This window comes from Acipenser ruthenus, chromosome 13 (genome assembly GCF_902713425.1).
Source record: "Acipenser ruthenus chromosome 13, fAciRut3.2 maternal haplotype, whole genome shotgun sequence".
NCBI lineage: Eukaryota > Metazoa > Chordata > Actinopteri > Acipenseriformes > Acipenseridae > Acipenser > Acipenser ruthenus.
In genome coordinates, this window is record NC_081201.1 from 16,829,699 (window position 1) to 16,853,637 (window position 23,939).

Sequence of the window (23,939 nt, forward strand, 5' to 3'; positions counted from 1 at the left end):
CAATAACACCTGCACCGGTGGTCTGATTCTTCAGTGCACCAGTACTGTATTCTACTTCACTCAGTGTCCTCGGTGCTTCTGCACCCTTGGTGCCCGAGTGCTTCAATACACAGGTCTACACCTTCCGGTGTTTAAACAACGCCCTTGTGCTGTGCAGCTATTAAGCATGGCTAAAGTCTACGCTTGCACGTCCTACACAATGTCCCCTGCTAGCACGGCTGAGTCGTACGCTGTGTTGGGAGCCCCTGGCCAGACAGCAGGCTCAGACAATAACGCCGGCCCCGAAGCTGACCCCACCTGCACTGGTGGTTGCCCCGGATGTTACAGAATGTCAGCAATGCTGAGGAGGACCATGATGCAATTTCGATCGCGGCCTCATGGGAAGGTGGCTCCTTCCTTCAGAAACAGCCCCTGCCTCCCCTGACCATTCCTTTGGACCAGTGGTTGAGGAATTGCTGCAGCGCTCTCACTGAGAACACAAGGTGTCTCGGCAGGTAGCCTCAATGCTCCCCTCCTGTACTCTGGTACGGGAGAGAATGAGATGCTGGCGTCCGCCGTACTCACCAGGCTGTCTGGCTGGGTTTATCACAGTGGACCGAAAGGACGTGGATTCCACATCCCTATTCGTCCAGCACACAGGAAGTATCTCCGCTTCGCCTTTCAGGGGAGCGTCTTTGAGTTTTCTGTGTTCCCATTCGGTCTCTCCTTAACCCCCCGCACGTTTTCAAAGTGCATGGATGTCATCCTAGCTCTCTTACGGCTGCAAGTGATCAGGAAGATGAACTACTGGTTGATTTGTCCCAGTCGCAGGAAGCAGCAGTGGCCCACACAGCGATTGTGACGAGCCAGTTAATACTGGTGTAAAGTACAGTCTACTTGGGTCTCTGGCTGGATTCCCTTACGATGTGAGCTTACCTGTCGGATGTCAGAGTAGCTGCCATTCGCAACTGTCTGGCCCTGTTCAATAAGGGTTCACAGTGTAATTGGTGTTGTGTTAAACTATTGGGTCTGATGGCCGCAGCTTCATCAGCCACCCAACTAGGGTTACTCCACATGCGCCCGATCCAGGTGAGGCTCAATGCCTTTCGGCTACACCTCAAGCGCAACAGACACCTTCGGCTGACCGTGTCTCGCCTATGCTGGGAAGCTCTACGCTGGTGGAGGCAAGCTTCTCACCTGAGTGAAGGCGTAAGGATGGGAGTGATACACAACTATCAATTGGTGATGACAGATGCATCCAAATCTGGTTGGGGGGCGGTCTGGGCAGGCAGAGGAGTTTGCGAACCCTGGTCGGATCGCTGGACATCCCTGCACATAAATGCCTGGGAGTTGAGGGCAGCCCACGAGTGTCCCAAAGCGTTTTGTACTCTTTCCCGTCAATACCGCTGCTCCATGCCTGCTTCAAGAAGGTCAGGAGAGACAAGGCGACAGTTCTCCTGGTGGCCCCTAGATGGCCCAGGAGATTCGGGTTTTTAAACCTCTGCTAGCTGCTGCAAGACCAGCCCTGGGGGATCCCGCTGCGCATGGATCTCCTCAGTCAGGCGCAAGGCACCCTCTGGCACCCAGGACCGGGCAGACTCCAACTGTGGGTCTGGCCCCTGAACGGGACCGTCTGGCCACCTTGGAAGTATTTTCAAAATTGGTGCATGGCCAGAGGTCATGACCCCAATTATTGCCCTATAGTAACTATTTTGCAGTTTCTGCAAGATCTGATCAATCTCTACGTTGAAAGTGTACCTAGCAGCCATATCTGCATGCCATGTCCCCATTGACTCAGTGTCCCTGGCACTTATACTCTAACGACCCATTTTTTTGAAGGGTGCTCGTGGTTACGCACCCCCAGGCGGGCCGTTCTCCCCGAATGGAGCCTTGATGTTGTACTGGAGGCCCTCACGGAGGCCCTGTTTGAGCCCATACACTCCACAGAGTTGAAGCACCTGTCTATGAAGACAGCCTTCCTCTTGGCTATCACCTCTGCAAAGCCGGTCAGTTTGCTTCGGAGGAGGATAGGACATTGAATTTCCTCTGCCCGGTGCGGGCATTGAGGTGGTTACATGGATAAGACAAGAGATCTGTGTCATACAGATCAGCTCTTTGTCTTACCTGGTATACGGACCCTAGGACAGCCCCTCTCAAAGCAGCCCCTGTCACACTGGATTGTGCACACAGTCTCGACTGCGTATGATGGTGCTGTCTTGCCCCCACCTGGGAGGGTAGCCGCACACTCCACTAGAGGGTTGGCTACATCTTGGGCCCTCTTCAGAGGGGCCTCGCTGCCCGATAGCCACTTACTTTCTCCAGGTTCTACTGCCTTAATGTGGTAGACCCTGCCCTACCTTCATTAGGCACAAGGGTCCTTGAGGGTGTAAGTTCACACTGCTAACCTCTGGGTTAGGCAATGCTTGTGCGTCCCTCATATGCTGCCATTCCTTCTCCTTCGCGACGGCTCTGGTATACATTATCCCATACCTAATGTCGTTGGTGGTCGTCTTCAAATTGAAAGGGCATGTTAGGTAGATGACCACCAACCGCAAGGTTGCATCGGTCGCCCTCGGGTTTGACGGAAAAAGAGAAATGGCTTCCTCAGGATGACGGTTTTAATCTCTCGGTGGGCAGGACTGAGCCTGTCATCCCAGGAAGGAGCCTATCGGCAGTATAGAGAGCTCAGCAATACCTACCCAATGGGCAGGCATATCCCATACATAATGTCGGTGGTGGTCATCTTGTCTTTCAGGGAACCAGGGTTACGGTAAGTTTTCAATCTGTGGTACCGACAGTTTTTTATGAAGATATGATTCCTCAAAATATAATGCTCTGTTAATCGCACCATCGGGTATCAATCTGCTTGTACCACTGAAGCACAGAGAAATGAGATTATAATGCAGCGTTCCAGACTGTGGTTAAAATGGTTAGAAATGCCAGAACAAAAAAAACTAAAACAAACAAACAACATTGATAATTTAAAAGCAAGTGTCAATATCTATGAATGCGAGATGACGTCTGATTTTATATATATATATATATATATATATATATATATATATATATATATATATATATATATATATATATATATATATATATATTATATACCCACACACACACAATGAAAGTCTCTACAGCAATGCAAGCATTCAAATTTCTTTCAGCCAAACTATATTTAAATGGCTTACCAAACGAAATCCATCACTGCTTCAAAAGAGGTTTAAGTACTTGACTCCTGCTCGTTTATATTCTTCATCAAAATCTCTTTATTGATTTAAAAAAATGGCATAGTTGTAAAACAAACAACGCATTTCGACACCAACGTGTCATCAGGGATATTAACACCAGCAGAATACATGAACCCCAGTTTCTTGCAACAGTTGTGATGGTGACCAAACATGGAAAAAAAAAAAAAAAGCTTAAAATGAACAGTTGTTTAGGAAATGTAGAACAAGAATAGCAACAAATAAAAATACACTTAAGGTTTGTGTCTTGCACACAGTTTTTGAAGGAACTCGGCAGGTAGGTTGGCCCAAACATCTTGGAGAACTAACCACAGTTCTTATGTGGATTTAGGCAGCCTCAGTGCTTCTCTCTCTTCAGACTCGATGATGTTGAGATCAGGGCTCTGTGGGGGCCATACCATCACTTCCAGGACTCCTTGTTCTTCTTTACGCTGAAGATAGTTGTTAATGACTTTTGCTGTATGTTTGGGGTTGTTGTCATGCTGCAGAATAAATTTGGGGCCAATCAGATGCCTCCCTGATGGTACTGCATGATGGATAAGTATCTGCCTGTACTTCTCAGCACTGAGGAGACCATTAATTCTGACCAAATCCCCAACTCCATTTGCAGAAAATGCAGCCCCAAACTTGCAAGGCACCTCCACCATGCTTCACTGTTGCCTGCAGGCACTCATTCGTGTACCGCTCTCCAGCCCTTCGGCGAACAAACTGCCTTCTGCTACAGCCAGATATTTCAAATTCTGACTCATCAGTCCAGAGCACCTGCTGCCATTTTTCTGCACCCCAGTTCCTGTGTATGCATAGTTGAGTCGCTTGGCCTTGTTTCCACGTCGGAGGTATGGCTTTTTGGCTGCAAGTCTTCCATGAAGGCCACTTCTGACCAGACTTCTCCGGACAGTAGATGGGTGTACCAGGGTCCCACTGTTTTCTGCCAATTCTGAGCTAATGGCTCTGCTGGACATCTTCCGATTGCGAAGGGAAGTAAGCATGATGTGTCTTTCATCTGCTGCAGTAAGTTTCCTTGGCCGACCACTGCTTCTACGGTCCTCAACGTTGCCCGTTTCTTTGTGCTTCTTCAAAAGAGCTTGGACAGCACATCTGGAAACCCCTGTCTGCCTTGAAATTTCTGCCTGGGAGAGACCTTGCTGATGCAGTATAACTACCTTGTGTCTTGTTGCTGTGCTCAGTCTTGCCATGGTGTATGACTTTTGACAGTAAACTGTCTTCAGCAACCTCACCTTGTTAGCTGAGTTTGGCTGTTCCTCACCCAGTTTTATTCCTCCTACACAGCTGTTTCTGTTTCAGTTAATGATTGTGTTTCAACCTACATATTGAATTGATGATCATTAGCACCTGTTTGGTATAATTGTTTAATCATACACCTGACTATATGCCTACAAAATCCCTGACTTTGTGCAAGTGTATCTAGAAGAATGGATGCTGTTTTGAAGGCAAAGGGTGGTCACACCAAATATGGATTTGATTTAGATTTTCCTTCTGTTCACTCACTTTGCATTTAGTTAATTGATAAATATAATCTATTAACATGTCTATTTTTGAAAGCATTCTTACTTTACAGCATTTTTTCACACCTGCCTAAAACTTTTGCACAGTACTATATATATATATATATATATATATATATATATATATATATATATATATATATATATATATATATATATATATATATAAGCTCAAAGAGACAGCTGCCCATTGTTTCGGTATGTTGTACATCATACATTGGAGGTATTTATAGTTTTTTTGACAGCATAACAACTACTTGTTATTGTTTAGATTCAAATCCATGATTTATTCTTACATGATGTAATGGTGTTCTATATATTGCGACATCATTTTTACTTCTATCTTTGAATATGTATTAATTCTAATTAACACTACTTTATATAAACTTATATTTTTATTATATCATGCAATGCTGGCTCTGAGGATCAGTCTAGATTTGGCCTCCCCAGCGCATCAGCATGCACAACTTTTGAATGAATTTGGTTTATTTATTTAAATGTTATATATTTATTAGAGTTAATTAGTTCATTTTTCTGTTGAGTCCCGCTGACATAATCGTGTTCAGTCTATTTATCCATTTACTTTCTTTTATTCTTCTATATGTTGCATTGTCTAATTTTAGCTGTTCTAATACTACAAACTTTACATAATTTATGTCATGTCCCTGACTGGTGAAGTGCTGTACTATTGGTTCATTCTTTTTTTTATTTCTAATTAATGAAAGGTGGTTCTGAATTCTTTTGTTCCAGTCTCTCCAACATATTTGATTCCATCACATTTTTCACAGGCTATTCCATAAACAACACTGCTATTTTTACAGTAGGCATTAGTTATTAATATTACACACGTTTACAGTTTTTCTAGCTGGTTTCACACATCCAGCTTCATACTAATCTATACTAGTGCAAGACCAGTGCTAACTAGGGGTCTGTGAAACTCGTGAATGTGGCAGGAGCAGCCGAAGGGTTTAGAGTCTGTGGAGATCTTAGCAGCTCAATAGCACCACCTTGCGGGTCTGATTAAAATTGCAGACATTACTCAGATAATGTAATGGTAGATTATAGTAGGTTAAAAATGGTTACAACACTTAAATCTACAAATCAGATCTAAGCATCAATTTGCAATGTAAAGCAATGAAAAGTTACAGGCAGGCAAGTCTATAGAAAAAAAACACCTGCAGATGAGGCAGACAACCGAAAACAAAACTGAACAGAAATGTGGGGGTAACCCTTCCACTGCAATCTTTCAACTCTCAGCTGGTAGGCAATACTAACAAAGCCGGTACATTTAAACCCACCTCAGTATGTTGTCTGCTGTGTTTTGCTTTCTGTTTATCAATTACTTCTGAAATTATTATTTCCTCTGGTTTGGACCCTTTGGGACATTGTGTTTGCTAAATCCTGCCTATTACTTTACACTCACTTTAACCACGTATGATTTTGACCAATATGTCATCATTTACATTATCATACTTTTGCCTGCCCTGTTTAACAGGTATATCCATAATGATAAAAACAATTCTTCCCACAACTAAATCATGTTGTATCATTTTATTTATATTTGTATACGGTAAAAAAAAACACACACACATTTGAAAAATAGTCCATTAATGCTGTGAAGCACAAGTTGCCTGTGTGCTTGCCATGTTTAGTGCAGGAGTAACTTAGACACAGTTCGACACCATCAGAAAGCAGGAATATAACTGGATTTGAATTGCATGTTTGTCTTCCCTTTAACAAAACTGATAGCAGAGGTCATTCTTTGGTCAGTGAGGGCTTAATACATGAACACTTTCCCTTCAGTGACACTGACCCCTGCTGACCTCAGCCTGAAACAACACCCCACAAATAGAGTCACCCCTCAAACACATTCTATTGGGCGAAACAAAACAGAAAGAAAAAGATCTCCCTGGAAGTGATTGGACTTTTCTCAGATATGTCAGGAATGTAAATTGAATTAATAATTTGTAGTTCCCAAAACTACAAATTATTAAATTGACTACCAGTGTTAAACACCAAGCAAATTCTCATATCCTGACTTAAAAAGAAAACCAAATCTATCATTGCAGCTCTCCTTTAGATGGTTATGCATGTTAGAAAATAAAGTACATTTAATACTATCCACGGCTATAAACATGAAACAGTGATTTGTGTCTCCCAACACATGATTTGAAAATGATTGCGAAAATATGCAGCACAATATAGATATATTTTTTTTCATTCAAGCAAAACTACAGTAAATAAACCAATGCAGCTTTTTTATCCATACATTTAAAAATATTGTATTCAGTTACTGGTCAATGCAGGTGAATGTCCTTGCCTGCCCTCCAGTCAGTCTTGGGTCTCTTATAAGCAATAGTGCCACATTGTCTGGTGGTTTTGTGATATGGAAAAATGTCTACTGCCGTCCAAGTTGAGCCCATCAAACTCCTCTTACTTGTGCCCCAGGCCTCTTGTTGCAGCAATTTCAAAGGCAGGTGAAAGAAGCTCCCTGTAGCATGTGCAGGGATTGCTTGTGTGTCAACATCAATGTGCAGCACACAGCAGGTCACGGAATGACACAGCTGGAAAAAGTAGACAACTGATTTTGATCTTTTTTGTCTTGTAAATATGCTACACTACACCCTTTCATGCATCAGAAATCACACCTGGTTGACTTTCTTGTTTGTTTAAGTTACTTAGACTTCAGCTGCAGGCACACAAGCTTCGTCCCTCTTTAAAGCTGTTTGCCACTTGGTCAACTAAATAGGCAGGATCCTAATAGTGAGGAGTAACCATAGCAAGCTCCGCAGAGTACAGAGGAAAAGCAATAATGTCAGACAAAGAAAAGGAAAAATTCCTCTGTTAGGCATTTCTGGTTGAAATCACGTCAAGGAGTGATTAGAAATCCACTTCTTACTAACATTAGAAAGATTCACGGTGTCCCATCTGAATAGTGATAGACAGGTTGTGTGGTCTGATACCAAACGGTTCTTGAATTATTAAATTAATGATATGCTATGCAATCTTATTTAAGACTTTTAACAAAATAATCCATTGACCAGCATCATCCCATTGTGTTGCGATGCATACTGTAAGGTATAGAGATACACTGCTGCTACTCTTCTTGTATTGGTAGGATACCGTTATTGTACTGGAACACTTGGCACGGTTCTGTTCTTTGGCAGAGATGGAGTTTCTCTTGAGCTACCTCCTATCACTCTGCTGGCTTGCTGTTGCTGTGTGTCTGGAAGGCTTGCTTGCGCAGGTGGGACTCAATCTCCTCTCTGAACACCAGCATGCCCAGGTGGGAGTGGGAGGCCTCGTTCATGGCCTTGGACTGGATGCACATGCGGTACTGCTCGGGGGTCAACTCGTCCGCACACTGCTTTTCGTGCCACAAGTGAAAGAGCCCTGCGACCGGTGTGCGCACCGCAATCAGGTCACTGTGCAGGTACTTCCTGTACAGGTGCACATCCTCCACTCCCCAGCCTTTTACTTCCAGGTCGAAGCCTCCTAAGAAGAAAGCAGCTAGGGTTAGAGCAAGCAGCAGCAGGACAGGGTCTGGGATCATTTCGGTCACCTCCCTTTCCATGTACTGAACATCTTTTTAATACAACATGTTGCTTTCTGGCATGAATCACTTCCTGAAAGAGCGTGTAACCTACAGCACAGGAAGTGACTGGGTACCGGGAATCTATACAGCTCCATTCCTACTTTTTCAACACTTTGCAATTTGGCTGGTCACCACAACTGTTCCACCCAGTCATTCTGCAACAGTAGTAAAAAAAAAAAAAAAAAAAAAAAAAAAAATTCAGATACCTCTGCATTTCTGACACATCTTGTTTATTAAAATTTTTTGCCTGTTTTGAAGAGGGGACAATTCTCTATTTAGGGATACCATGATTCCGTGAGCAAGCGGTCTGAGGGGTAAGATTGGTAATAAACACTCCATCTCCGAGCACAGGTTTCACAGGTTTCTCATTTTTGGAGTCCGTGGTTTATGCAGCAAATTATATTTAGTTACAAATTTCTTTAGGTTTTAAAAGGGTCACTGGTTGTACCAGATTGACTAAATGTGCTTGATAGATAAACTGCAGATTTACTGTTAAAAAAAGGGTTACACCAAATAAAACTAGCAAATCTCCTGTGTTCAAAAATCTCCATGGTCTGCAAAAATATTTCTCTTTCAAATCCCCTTATCTGGCACTAAAACAACTGGATAACTAGAATGTGTGTGTGTAGATCCTAGAATAGGAATAGGCATTTAGACTGACTCCTGACCATGTTCTCAAATTTACACCTTCTCCCCCAGTGGGGAAGGAATCTAAAGAGGCATGTAAAATTCAGGTTAAAGTATCCTGCCATTCCCGCTACCTGCGGAGTAAACACAGAGGTGTGTGCTACAGTAACCTTCATCAAATTCCTATTACCCCTGCTCAATCACATGCTTTGATTGGACCAATTTACATATAAATTAATGTCAGGTCTCTGTCTAATAAGGCTCTGTTAATTAGTGATTTTATTCAGGATTACAACATTGATATTCTCTCTTTAACTGAAACATGGCTTGGACCGAATGCCAATGTTTCCCTGATTGAGGCTTCTCCACCTAACTATTCTTTTTTCCAGAAAGCTCGCTCTACTGGGCGGGGAGGTGGACTCGCTATTGTTTTCCATAGTGAACTTAGAATCAAAAGGGACACTGTTGAAGGTTATTCATCTTTTGAAGTTTTAACCTTGACATTAAACAGTTCATTACCTGTTCACATTGTAATTATTTATCGACCAACCAAGTCAAACCCGCTATTTCTGAATGAATTTGGGGATCTTCTATCTATATTGACAGTCAAATATGATAGGATTATTTTATTAGGTGATTTGTTTATTTTTTATTTATTTATTTATTTTTTTTAGTCATTGCCAATTATTTTTATTATTTTCTCCCAATTTGGAATGGACAATTATTTTTATGCTCAGCTCACTGCTACCACCCCGGTGCTGACTCGAGACGCTTGGCCAATTGTGCGCTGCCCCCTGGGAGCTCCCGTCCACGGTCGGCTGTGTAATAGCCTCTATAGCATGGATGTCGAACCAGCGACGTCCAGGCAATAGAGCGCATCCTGCACTCCATGCGGAGAGCCTTTACCGGATACGACACTCAGGAACCCCCTTATTGGGTGATTTTAACCTTCATGTTGACATTGATCCAGATCCAACTCCTTGGAAGTTTTGAGGCTACTGGATTCCTTAGATTATATTCTGCATGTCAAAGGTCCTACTCACAATCATGGCCATACCTTAGATCTGGTAATTTCTCGTGGTTTAGCTGTTAAGAACATCATAACCCTAGATCTTACTATTTCTGATCATCCTGCCATTCTTTTTGAGGTGAATCTGCCAGTATCTACAAAGACTGTGGACCGTATATTTAAATCCCGGGTAATTAATTCTTCAACTGCTGTTAAGCTTTCTCATGTCTTGAGCTCATTACCTCTCTCTGAGTCCTCATCAGTAGATGAGCTGGTTAATACCTACAACACCACCTTGACTGGTATCTTAGATACTGTAGTGCCAATCAAAACTCGGAGAGTGTATTTTAAAAAAAGCTCACCGTGGTTCAAGGACACAACTCTTAAGATGAAATATGAGGGTCGTAAAATAGAACGAAGATGATGGGAATCTAAACTGCATGTTCATTATATCGCATGGAAGGGCCACCTGGTTTAACATAGGAAGGCTCTTGTGTTGGCTGGATCATCATGTTATTCCAATTTAATTGAAACAAATACAAATAATCATTTATTTTTGCTGCCCTAGATAAATCAATCCTTCCCCTAACAGTCCTATCCTCGACATTGGCTCCTCTCACAGCTGCAATGACTTCTTACATTTCTTTAAAAATAAAATACTAGACATCAGAAATGAGACATCTTCTATTAAGGAGGGCTCCAGCACAATTTTACCAACTACACTATTAAGGCTACTATGGGGGCTTTTTCTTTGATTACCTAACATGAACTGACAGAGCTAGTTCAACATATGAAAGCTACTGCATGCTCTCTTGAGCCTATTCCTACAAAACTATTAAAAGATGTTCTTGGTGTATTAATGCCCACATTTTAAAAATCATAAACAGTTCACGTTCCTCTGATATAGTTCTCTCAGCACTTAAGGTAGCTGTGGTGAACCCTGTGCTTAAGAAACACAATGTGGACCCTAAAGTCCTCAATAATTGTAGGCCAATCCACAACCTAACATTCTTCTGGAGTTCTAGAGAGTTGTTTCAATTCAATTACACAAATTTCTAACTCTAATGGTACATTCAAGAAGTTTCGGTAGCACCGAGACGGCCCTTGTCAGAGTTGTGAACGATCTACTGATGAGCTCTGACTCAGGCTTTCCATCAGTTTTAATTCTTCTAGATCTAAGTGCTGCCTTTGACACTGTAGACCATTCCATCCTACTGAATCATCTTGAAAACACAGTAGGACTGGCTGGCCTTATCCTATCATGGTTCAAATCTTCTCTTTCTGATAGGTTTCAGTTTGTCTCTATTGGGGAGGTAAAATCGGCATTATCGGAAGTTATCTGTGGTGTTCCACAGGGCTCCATTCTAGGTCCCTTGTTGTTTTCATTATATAGGCTACCATTAGGTGACATTATCCGCAGACACTGAGTGAACTTCCATTGCTATGCTGATGATACTCAGCTATATTTGTCCAGAAAGCCAGGAATTTCTTCTGCCTGAGTGTTATTAGCTACTTGCCTTACAGGCATCAAGCATTGGATGTCACAGAATTTTCTAATGTTGAATTCAGTTAAAACAGAGGTTATGCTAGTGGGATCACGGAATGGAAATGTGGGATTACATGAGCTTGCAGTCTCTCATCAAAACTTAAACTAGAAATTAAGAGTTTGATCCTGATCTCTCATTTGAGACTCATATTCGGGAAGTTGCCTTTGTTTAATCTAGAATTGATTATTGTAATGCACTTTTTTTCTGAAAAATGTGTGGTATCCCGCTTGCAGCTTGTTCGAATACCGCCACTAGAATTCTAACTAAAACTAGGAAAAGTGAACACATTACCCCTGTTTTGCCTCTTTACACTGGCTCCCTGTGCTGTACAGAATTGTAAGATTTTGCTGTTAATTTACAAGGCCCTGAATGGATTAGCACCTAGTTATTTGCAGGAGTTACTGACCCCATATCTTCCAAACTGTACTCTGAGATCACAGGATGCGGGACTGCTGGTTATTCCTAGGGTCAAAAAAAGCAACACGGGAGGTAGGGCTTTTTCTTGTAGAGCTCCTAAATTATGGAATGCTCTGCCTTCGTTTGTCAGGGAAGCTGGGACCATTACAGTTTTTATGTCAAGACTAAAAAAGCACTTTTATAAAATGGCTTTGTGAGAAACCCTGGCACTGCCCCGCTCTGCGAGGAACCCTGGCACTGCCCCGCTCTGCGAGGAACCCTGGCACTGCCCCGCTCTGCGAGGAACCCTGGCACTGCCCCGCTCTGCGAGGAACCCTGGCACTGCCCCGCTCTGCGAGGAACCCTGGCACTGCCCCGCTCTGCGAGGAACCCTGGCACTGCCCCGCTCTGCGAGGAACCCTGGCACTGCCCCGCTCTGCGAGGAACCCTGGCACTGCCCCGCTCTGCGAGGAACCCTGGCACTGCCCCGCTCTGCGAGGAACCCTGGCACTGCCCCGCTCTGCGAGGAACCCTGGCACTGCCCCGCTCTGCGAGGCCAAGGGGCTAACGATCATGACCTGATAAACACAATCCACTATATTTCTGTGTTGTAGCATTAACCTGACCAACCCAGCAAGGTGTTTCCAAGCATGGCATATCATGACATACTTTTGCAAGTCAGTTTCAGTCATAATAGGACTTTTTCTTGTAGAGCTCCTAAATTATGGAATGCTCTGCCTGCGTTTGTCAGGGAAGCTGGGACCATTACAGTTTTCAAGTCAAGACTAAAAATGCACTTTTATAAAATGGCTTTCTTATTTTAGTGGGTTTTAATGTAACTTTAAAATTGCTGCTTTTGTATTATTATGTGTCTGATTGTGGCAGTTGTATGTGTGACATGCTATACAAATGCATTGTGGTTTGTTCTTTTTTCTGCTATGTACTGTACAGTGCTTTTGTATAAAAAGCGCTACATAAATACAATGAATAAATACATAAATAAAGCACACGTAACTTACCAATATTGAGGAAGTCAGTCCGGTACTGACAGGTCATCCCAAATCCAAAATCTCGCCAGAAACCAGCATCTTTTTTATGAGCCTTAAAGAAATAAGAAATCTTTCAGTACAGCATAGCGCCTGAGAGTGCAAATAGCTTGTTAAGGTGAATACTAGCCCACTGTATTTCAAAAGATGCAGTTGCTGAAAGTTTGTATTCCACAGTTGAACCTGTTCTCTGCCAGTTATTCTCAGCCCTGTTTTGGAAGCACATACCAATCTGTAACTTGGCCATGCTAGCTGAATACTGAAATCCCATTTTCACATTTGTTCATTGTGACCCTTAACCTACATCAGAGGTGTTTGTTTGATTTAAACATAATCATAATCGTCCTGTCGTGGCGCGTGCCCAGCCCCGCCCTGACCCAGCCCAATCCTTATCCCGAAGTTACGGATCGGACTTGCCGACTTCCCTTAACTACATTGTTCTAACATGCCATAGGCTGTTCACCTTGGAGACCTGCTGCGGATATAGGTACAGCCCAGCACAAGATTTACTCCTTCTCCCCTGGATTTTCAAGGACCAGCGAGAGCTCACCGGATGCCGCACAGCCCCTCTATTTAAGCATAGAACCCGAAAAAGAGGGCTTTACCGCCTGGTAAGGCCAACACTGTACCATTAAATGTCCCGAGCCGAATAGGAGGGCATTTAATATAACAAGAAGGGCCTTACTGATGGTAAAGCTTCTTATGAGGGTTATATTGCAATTAACAAATGGATATGTTAAACCTTTTTCTGTTTGTGTTCCTTATTAACAAAAACTAATGCTGCATAAAATCACGAATAAAACAATGTTTTCCCTCATTATTCCAGGAGTAATGCGGTTCCCTATCAAGTACGAAATGTAACCATTACGGTATGAGTGTGTACCTCCTAAAGACCCCGAACCTGAATAGATATACCAAAGCTGCACGCCAGTGCCTGTGACGCAGTTATGCCCGCCCCCCGAGGGCATAAAGAGACTACACGCACAGATACCAGCATCATTTTTCCTTTCAGTGGACTGAACCTGATGGGAGGGCCACAGACAGATGAGTATTTGTTACTTTTTATCTGCATATATATGGCGCCGAGCAGGTGGAGTCTTTATACCTAAAGAAAAAGATTCTACAAGCATCAGTCAGTTTCGTCCCATTTCCCTATTAAACGTAGAAGGCAAGATTTTCTTCAGCATTATTGCTCAGAGATTGTCAGCTTACTTATTAAAGAACTGCTTCATTGACACTTTAATACAAAAAGCGGGCATTCCAGGTTTCCCAGGTTGCTTAGAACACATCAATGTGATCTGGCAACAAATTCAATCAGCTAAAAAGGAGAGGAAGGAGCTCCATGTGACATTCCTGGATTTGGCTAATGCATATGGTTCAGTGCCACATGAACTACTTTGGGCAGCATTTGATTTTTTCAGTGTACCGATGACAATAACAAATTTAGTGAAAGCCTATTTTGGAGATTTGCAATTCAGTTTTTCAACTTCAGAATTCAGCACTACATGGCAATGCCTAGAGGTTGGAATAATGGCAGGATGCACCATTTCTCCACTGGCTTTTACCATGGCAATGGAAGTAATCATTAGGGCATCAAAATGGGTAGTAGGAGGAGAGCGCTTGGCTTCTGGAATGCGACTACCACCAATTCGAGCATACATGGATGACATGACAACCATGACTACAACAGTAGCCTGCACTAATCGATTATTGGGCAAATTAACCAATAACATTGAATGGGCACAAATGCAATTCAAGCCGACTAAATCAAGGAGCATCTCTATAATTAAAGGCAAAGTAGTAGATAAAACATTCTTCATTAATGGTGAGGCAATACCAACAGTGTCTGAGAAGCCAGTGAAGAGTCTTGGGAGATGGTACGACGGGGATCTAAAGGACACAGTTCGTGTGGGAGAAGTTAGACAACAAGCAGTGGAAGGGTTGAAGAGCATAGATAGCTGCGCTCTACCAGGTAAACTAAAACTCTGGTGCTTTCAGTTTGGTCTACTGCCGAGGTTGCTGTGGCCACTGACTGTGTACGAGGTTTCTTTGACAACAGTAGAGAAGCTGGAAGCTTTAATCAGTTCATACATCAAGAAATGGTTGGGAGTTCCACGCTGCCTCAGCAGAGTGGGACTTTATGGTCTCTGCTCTCACCGAGGAGTTTAAGTGCGCCAAGGTCAGACTGGAAATGACATTAGTAGAGTCACGCGATAAATGCGTAAGGGAGGCAGCACCTGTGTTGAAAACTGGAAGAAAGTGGGCGGCAAAGAAAGCTGTGGAAGATGCAAAGGCTGCCCTTCGAATTGGTGATATCATGGGGCAAGATCAGCATGGAAGAGGGGGTCTTGGTTTCAGTTCAGCTCCTCCTACATGGCACAAGGCAGCCCCAGCTCAAAGGAGGAAGCTGGTAGTCAACGAGGTGCAAAAGCAGGAGGAGAGGATGAGGTGTATAAAGGCCATTTCCCAGGCCAAGCAGGGAGAATGGATGAGATGGGAGAATGTGGAACAACGCAAGATTGGCTGGCAAGACCTATGGTCAATGGAACAGAGCAGGATCAGTTTCCTCATCAGGTCAACATATGATGTTCTCCCATCACCACAGAACCTAAACCTCTGGGTAGAAGAGGATCCCTCATGTCCTTTGTGTTCATCACCTGCAACATTAAGGCACATTTTGACAGGATGTAAGGTGGCTCTTAGCCAAGAACGGTTCACTTGGCGCCATGACCAGGTGCTGCGATGTTTGGCCTTAGCATTGGAAGACAAGCGTAACATGACCAATAAGTTGTCACCTGTTCCATCAAAACATTACACACAAAAGACAACATTCCTCCACCCAGGAGAGCAACCACCAAGAAAAGGTGTGAAAACCAATCCTCGCCCAGGACAACTGGAAGCTGCTAGAGACTGGAAAATGCTGGCAGATGTTGGTCAACGGCTTATTTTTCCACCTGAGATTGCCACCACTAACCTTCGACCAGATATTGTCTTGTGGTCTGGATCAGCACGCCTTGTTCACCTGGTAGAGTTAACAGTGCCATGGGAGGATGCTGTAGATGAGGCGTATGAGAGGAAGAAACTGCGGTATGCTCAACTAGCCACTGAAGCGGAACAGCGAGGATGGAGAGTTCGGGTTTACCCAGTGGAAGTGGGTTGTCGAGGATTTGTGGCACACTCTACAACCCGGTTTCTCAGAGACGTCGGATTCAGTGGCCAAGAGTTGCGTCGCACAGTGAAGAACTTATCTGAAGCAGCAGAGAGAAGCAGCAACTGGCTGTGGTTGAGACGGAAAGATTCTGGCTGGGGATCTCAAGCACAATAGAAAGAAAGAAACACTGATGTACAGGTAAGTAAGCTGGGCTGAGTTGAGTGGGGGACGGAGGGGGGTGATGCTGGGACGCCAGAATCACCGTCGAGCCCTCTTGAGGTGTCATGGGCTAGTCGACGAAACACTGAGGATGGAAGGTGCCCACTTGAAAACCCCAGAGATGTACCCTACTTAGCTCAATCCAGACGGTTGTCATGCTGATGTGCTGGGGAGGCCGCACTGTGGTTGATCCCCGGAGCCAGCATCGCAGCCGTTGTGTGTGCTGATGCACCAGGGAGGCAAAATAAGCTGATCCCTGGAGCCAGCATTACACTTCAGCCATTAACACCAGACAGAAGGATATCTACATCATCATATGGAAGGAAACGTAAATGGATGGAGACACATATGGATCACGTTAGTTTACTGTAAAGCTACGTCTTAGTTGGTGCTTATCTTGGCAAGAGCCGAGTTCAAATCAGCATGAAGTTTTAACATCTACTCTCGTGTAATGGAAATCACCTTTTGCTAATTGTGTATTACACTGTTTATGTGATAATTATTTACGTTGTTTTAGTTTCACTAATTATTGTCGCCCCTTCCCAGGGATCAAGCAACTTGAGCTAACTTGTGCTCTCCTCACAGGTGCTTAACTCTGGTTGGAGTTAAAATAAAAGTGTTGTTATTTTTAAACAATTTTATTGTTATTTGAACTGTATTACTGTATTTTCTGTGAGTTTTTCTCTTGTGTGTGTCTTTTCTGATTTTTTTGCAGCAACACACGCTTCAGCTGAGATTGCTTGAAGTCTCTGCCACAGTATCTCACTGCTGTCTTGGTGACTGCTTGCAGCACCGTTACGAAGGCTGTTAGGGCTCTAACAGTAGACTTCCCTCAGTCTTGTATTCGTTCAGACTGTTTGGGTTTGCCAGAAGCTATATAGATGGGCATTCCTATATATTGCTTCTTGCGGTAACGTGAACCATGTGGACCTGTAGATCACAGACCCGCTCTGTTCCCGACCTAATATCCGTACCAAACAGGGATCAAGGTTACCTGGTGCAAGTCAGACCGGGCACTAAGGCATCGAACCGCGGTTCCATCCCGGTACAATACCGCTCCGTTCCACAACTGTGCATTCTTCCTGTACAGCGATTGCTATTTGTATAATGCCTTTGTTTGTCCCTGTGATATGCCAGGCCAGCCTGCCTGTGGACAAGTAGATGTTCTTCCTGCCTGAGGCAGCAGCATGCAAAGGAGTCACTGAGTCAGTCGCCTGGTAGCCTTCACTCAGGCTTCACTACCCCAGCAGTGGATGCTTCGCGGGTATTTCTGATTGCCAAATAATACTTCAATACTAAAAAGCTGTTCTTCAGTTCAGGTACCTCAGAAAAGCAAACATGGTATGTGAACTGTTTGTAAAACATTACAAAATTAAAAAGTTAGCTGTACTTTTATCCTTTTACATTAGGATTTGAGTGCAGGTTCATGTATTTGTGTAAGTTCCAGTATTTAAGTTACTGTTAGGTCCTAAATGTATTAGCGAAAATAATTCAAAATATCTAGTGTTAATGCTGGTCATTCTTCAGAAACTTGTTCACAGTGTGTGTTGATAAAGTTTATTCAAAGTCTCTTTGTTAGAGAAGACCACCTCATCCTGTTGTTACTGAGATGCTGAAATAAAGTTGCTGAAAGTACTCAGACTGCATCCAGTTGTTTGATTTCAACTCGTCATTTAAACCAGAGACCAGTTGTTATTGTGGCTACTGTATGCCGCTGACAGCAAACACTATTCTCGATTTTTCACTTTATTTAAATTTAATACAGCAAATAAAAGTAGTTGGATAGGACAGTGAGGAAGCAGAATTAGTCTACATTGACAGACAATACTCAGAGGGCATGTACAAGAACAGAGATTTTAAAGCCCTCGTATTAACCAATCAGGTTAAAAGAAATCTCCAATCCATTTTCTAATAAACGTTTAAACTTTACCATATTGGGAAATGTGTAACCAGTCAGAAAAGTGATCAAAGAAGCCCTCCATCAGAAAACTACTGCAACATGTGGTTGTACATTAGACTACATGTACAGCATTTAATTGCATAGAGAAAAGACTGTAAAGAAAAACTGAATATGAAATAAGTCAGACTACTCTGTTAACTTGCTACTGTGCAGTCATAATTTAAACATTTCTTCTTTATGTTTTCATAACATTTCAATTGTAATCTACTGTGTACTCCATGGTCATGAAGCCACTCCGCTTGCTCCAGCACTCACCAGCTGCTGCTCCATAGGGGGCGCTATCTCCAGGTTACCATATACGATTGCAGGGTTGTATAAACTGAACACCACTGGGTAGAACACTCTCTTATCTGCACAAAGAAAAGCACATGGAAATCTCAACGACACAAGATCACAATGCAGCAGTGACTATTACTGAACAGAAAAGATATGTTCCAGCACCCCAACGAAATAGAACAGGGGAGAAAAATAATATGAACTTCCTGTGTGACACGTCACGTGATTGAGAGCAAATTTATTTCAAGCAGTGACACCTGCATTAAAAAGAGAAACATGGTCAGTACAACCTTTATTATCCAAACTACTTGAGACAGGGGTTGTTCAGATAATCAAATTACTGCGAAACTATTTAAATCAGTCAAGAAACCTTCAGACAAGATAGAATTCAACCCCTTTACCTGTAAATATACAACATAGAGTGCTGAACTTTCTGTAAATATCACAGAATGAGGCCTGAATGGCACATTTTCTATGACATCAGCGTTGGAATAATCAAGGTTTTACTGTGTGCCCATTCTTCAAGTGCCAAATATGTAAAATAATTCTGCTTAAGGGCTTTAAACTTGGCCAAAGGTTTGAAAAATAAATAAATAAAAGCTGTATAAAGCTATGAAACAGACGTACTTGGCCGTGCGTTGAGGCGGCAGGTGTTGAGGAACTCTGCCGTGAAATAAATATCAACGTCGCAGAAGAACATGAGCACGTCGCCCTTCTTCCAGGCACGGGCTCCAATATCCAGGCCACGTCCCCGGGAGAACTCCTCATCCACAGGCACCAGTGTGTAGTTGGAGAAACTCGCTTCACTGGCAAAAGAGAAAACAGGGCTGTAAAAAAGGGCAGCACAAAGGAAATGGTGTTGCAGGACACAGTCGATCTGTGTTACTGCCCTTAGGGGTGATCCAAGGCCAGACAGACAGGCTGAATGGTTTAGGTTTCAAGCTGTCGAGTTCCTTCTCTATTTAGCATCACTTGCCTCTTGTCTTCTTTTTTTATAGCTTCCCCACATTGTCTAGATGAAGACATTTCTGAGTCAACATAAACTCCTAGATCTTTTTCATAGATTCCTTCTTCAATTTCAGTATCTCCCATATGATATTTATATTGCACATTTTTATTGCCTGTGTGCAGTACTTTACACTTTTCTCTATTAAATGTCATTTGCCATGTGTCTGCCCAGTTCTGAATGCTAGCTAGATCATTTTGAATGACCTTTGCTGCTACAACAGTGTTTGCCACTCCTCCTGTTTTTGTGTCAACTGCAAATTTAACAAGTTTGCTTAATATACCAGAATCTAAATCATTAATGTAGATTAGGAATAGCACAGGAACTAATATTGATCCCTATGGTGCTCCACTGGTTACCTCTCTCCATTTTGAGGTTTCTCCTCTAATCAGTACTTTCTGTTTTCTACATGATAACCACTCCCTAATCCATGTGCATGCATTTACTTGAATCCCTGCTGCGTTCAGTTTGAGAATTAATCTTTTATGAGGGACTGTGGCAATGTGCTCCGCCCCTGTGTGCATTTCTGTGTTGTATGTTGCGTGTGTTAATGTTGGTGTATAGAGATTGGTACACGGGATATAAACGGGTCTGTGTTTCACGTGTGATTTAAATTGTATAATTGTATTTAGGCACGGGATTGCACGTCACTGCACGTGCATTTAAAGTAAGTAATATGCGCGCACGAGGTTGCACATAATTAATTCACGTGCTGGGATTCAAGTGAAATTAATTAGTAATTGAATCCCGAGAGTGGAGAACGGGAGAGAGAGAAAGGAGAAATACAGTTAAGGAAAAATAACAATTGCTACAGCGTGCTGGAAGTGCCAGCACGGTACTTGTTTAACGTTCGTCCACTTGTTTTGTGTGTTAGTACGTTTTGTTCGTCTATTTATTTTGGCCTCAAGTGCCGCGTCGTGTTTTTGTGTGCTCTTATTTTGTTTATTAAATGCTGAGCACAACCAAATGCTCAGCTTCACCGACCTCTCTGTCTGTCTGTTTCTTCCGGGTCTGATGTGTCACCACTCAGCCAGCCTTGTGACATATGGTGTCAGAAGCTGGGTAACAGCGCCCCCCAGACTCAGGCCGGAAAGAATAACGCAGTTTTTGGAAAGAAAAAAAAAAAAAAGGATTTTTTTTTTGGAGACATGGAGGGAGGAAAGACGCTAGACAGGAAGCAACAGCAGCACCCATCCTGCAGGCCAGTGACAGAGGAGGTGATCGACTGGCTGCTGGATCAGGAGAAGCAAGGGGGCCCCAGAGTAACATCAGCGCAGCAGCTGCAGGCGGTGTTAATAAGGTGCCCCGCACCGCTACTAGCAAGGCTGTTGTCCTCTCTAGCGCCCAAAGGGGGGGAGCCCGAACGTCCTACGCCTGAGTGGGAGGAGCCTGAACGTCTAACGCCTGAGTGGGAGGAGCCCGAACGTCCTACGCCTGAGTGGGAGGAGCCCGAACGTCCTACGTCTGAGTGGGGGGAGCCTGAACGTCCTAAGCCCAAGAGGGGGGAGTCGGTGCGTCCACAGCCCAAAAGGGAGGAGAGGGTGCGTCCACAGCCCGAAGAGAGGGAAGTCGGGGCTTCCACAGCCCTAGGACCCAAGCTGCCAGCAGAGGGAGAATGCCTGCTGGTTCCACCTCCACCAGCAGAAGAACAATGCCTGCTGTCCCCATCTACACCAGCAGAGGAACAAGACCTGCTGTCCCAGTGTCCACCAGCAGAGGGAGCATGCCTGTTGGTTCACCTGCTGCTGTCGTCCCAAGAGCCAGAAGGGGAGGAGTTACAGGCTCAACCCCCTGAATTTTTCTGGGGGGGGGGGAGAAGGGCAGGATGCTGGTGTCCCCCAGCAGCCTCTCTTTATGCTGCTGAAGGGAGCACGGCACACACCAGCCCAGCCGCCACAGCAGAGGGAGCCAGCACCGCCACAGCCTCCCTCTGAGTGGCCAGCATCCGCCCCATCGCCACTGCCTCCACCACAGTCCCCTGCAAGTGAGGCAGAGCCGCACCAGTCCCCTGCAAGAGAGGCAGAGCTGCACCAGTCCCCTGCAACGTCAGGAGACTACACACTGCTCCCACCTCCATCGTCAGGAGACTACACGCTGCTCCCACCTCCACCGCTTCCGCCACTAGGAGCAGAGCAGCAGGAGCTGCCTCTGCCTCCGCCACCACCACCAGCAGAGGGTGAATCCCTGCTGGTTCCACCTTCATTGTTGTGGGAGGACTGCTTGCCCCTCCCACCTCCACCAGCAGAGGGTGAATACCTGCTGGTTCCGACACCACCAGGAGCAGAGCAGCAGGAGCTGCCTCTGCCTCCGCCATTGCCAGGAGCAGAACAGCAGGAGCTGTCTCTGCTTCCCGCACCTCCACCACAGGGAGTACGGTGGCCGGAGCCCCACAGGAGGGAGCTACCGGCTACGAAGACAGGGGGAGAGGTCAGGAGACCACTTTCCCCAGCAGCAGTTTCGCTGCAGGAGTTCTTGTGGCCGGAGCCCCACAGGAGGGAGCTACCGGCTACAAAGACAGGGGGAGAGGTCAGGAGACCACTTTCCCCAGCAGCAGTTTCGCTGCAGGAGTGGACCAGCATGCTGTCAGCCGTGCCACTACCGGCAGGGGTGCTGACAGCATTGCCAGCCATGGGCCCACTGAAGCCTCCCTTCCCAGCCCGAGACTTTGTCCTGGACTGCTGGGTTTTTAAGGGGGGAGGTGGCCGTTGAGGCCATGTGTGCTGCGCACAAGGGGGGGTATATGTGGCAATGTGCTCCGCCCCTGTGTGCATTTCTGTGTTGTATGTTGCGTGTGTTAATGTTGGTGTATAGAGATTGGTACACGGGATATAAACGGGTCTGTGTTTCACGTGTGATTTAAATTGTATAATTGTATTTAGGCACGGGATTGCACATCACTGCACGTGCATTTAAAGTAAGTAATATGCGCGCACGAGGTTGCACATAATTAATTCACGTGCTGGGATTCAAGTGAATAATTAATTAGTAATTGAATCCCAGCACAACAGTATAAATAGATGCACGTTTCATTCACTCGGGGTTGGGTGTTCGAGAGTGGAGAACGGGAGAGAGAGAAAGGAGAAATACAGTTAAGGAAAAATAACAATTGCTACAGCGTGCTGGAAGTGCCAGCACGGTACTTGTTTAACGTTCGTCCACTTGTTTTGTGGTTGGTGCGTTTTGTTCGTCTATTTATTTTGGCCTCAAGTGCCGTGTCGTGTTTTTGTGTGCTCTTATTTTGTTTATTAAATGCTGAGCACAACCAAGAGCTCAGCTTCACCAACCTCGCTGTCTGTCTGTTTCTTCCGGGTCTGACGTGTCACCACTCAGCCAGCCTTGTGACAGGGACTTAGTCAAAAGCTTTCTGGAAATCTAAATCCATGTCATATGCTTTGCAATTACCCATTGTTGATGTTGCATCCTCAAAAAAATCAAGCAGGTTATTTAGACATGATCTCCCTTTCCTAAAACCATGCTGACTGTCTCCCAGGATACGGTTACCATGTAGGTAATTTTCCATTTTGGATCTTGGATCTACATGGCAGTGCAAAGTAAAAGTTACTGCGTATTGTACATGCAATACACAGAGCAGACTGCTTCTCAAAGTAAAAGTTACTGCGTATTGTACATGCAATACACAGAGCAGACTGCTTCTCAAAGTAAAAGTTACTGCGCGTTGTACATGCAATACACAGAGCAGACTGCTTCTCAAAGTAAAAGTTACTGCGTATTGTACATGCAATACACAGAGCAGACTGCTTCTCAAAGTAAAAAGCCGGGGAAGCTAGTTAAGGGCCATTTGATTTTTGTTTCCAACATGTAAAACCAAAGCAACATGCACTCAATATCACTGTTGTCAATGTTAGCCTTTCATTGCCAAACACAGTTGCAACGTTATAACAGGAAATTGCCCAGCGCTACTGTTGGTGATCCGGTGGTTAACTCAGAGGTTCCTGGTTCAAATCCCAGCTCAGCCACTGACTCACTGTGTGTGACCCTGAGCAAGTCACTTAGCCTCCTTGTGCCCTTTTTTGCTGGGTTAACCAATCTATTAAACCTGATTTAATAGATTGTATTCTATGGGGCCTACATACCAAGAGCTGGCAAGCGCAAGTAGATGCAGGTGTGTATTCAATTTGAGCTGCACAAGTGCGCTGGTATAATGCCATCATAACCCTTTCACACAGATCGTTCTCTTGACTACAGAAACTTCACTTCAACAAAACTTTCGACACCCTGCAAACGCAAATGCTTTATACTGCACACTGCATATCATTTAAAACAAATATAAAGGTGCTGATAGGGGCACTTTTAATATTTTAAACACCCTTATTTAATTTACAACTATGTA

At 44.2% G+C, this 23,939-nt stretch overlaps 1 protein-coding gene across 2 annotated transcripts in view; it reads right to left on the reverse strand.

Annotated features, from left to right (window-relative positions):
• Positions 1 to 6,292: 6,292 nt before the first annotated feature.
• Positions 6,293 to 23,939, reverse strand: part of csgalnact2 (chondroitin sulfate N-acetylgalactosaminyltransferase 2) — a 77,029-nt gene continuing 59,382 nt past the window's right edge. For both annotated transcript variants that reach the window (XM_034031526.3, XM_059035687.1), the window contains exons 5-8: positions 19,210 to 19,388; positions 18,562 to 18,656; positions 12,950 to 13,031; positions 6,293 to 8,251 (exon numbers count right to left, since the gene is read on the reverse strand). In XM_034031526.3, the coding sequence (XP_033887417.2) occupies positions 7,953 to 8,251; positions 12,950 to 13,031; positions 18,562 to 18,656; positions 19,210 to 19,388 (655 nt within the window). In that variant the 3' untranslated portion in view covers positions 6,293 to 7,952. The remainder of the gene's footprint in view (positions 8,252 to 12,949; positions 13,032 to 18,561; positions 18,657 to 19,209; positions 19,389 to 23,939) is intronic.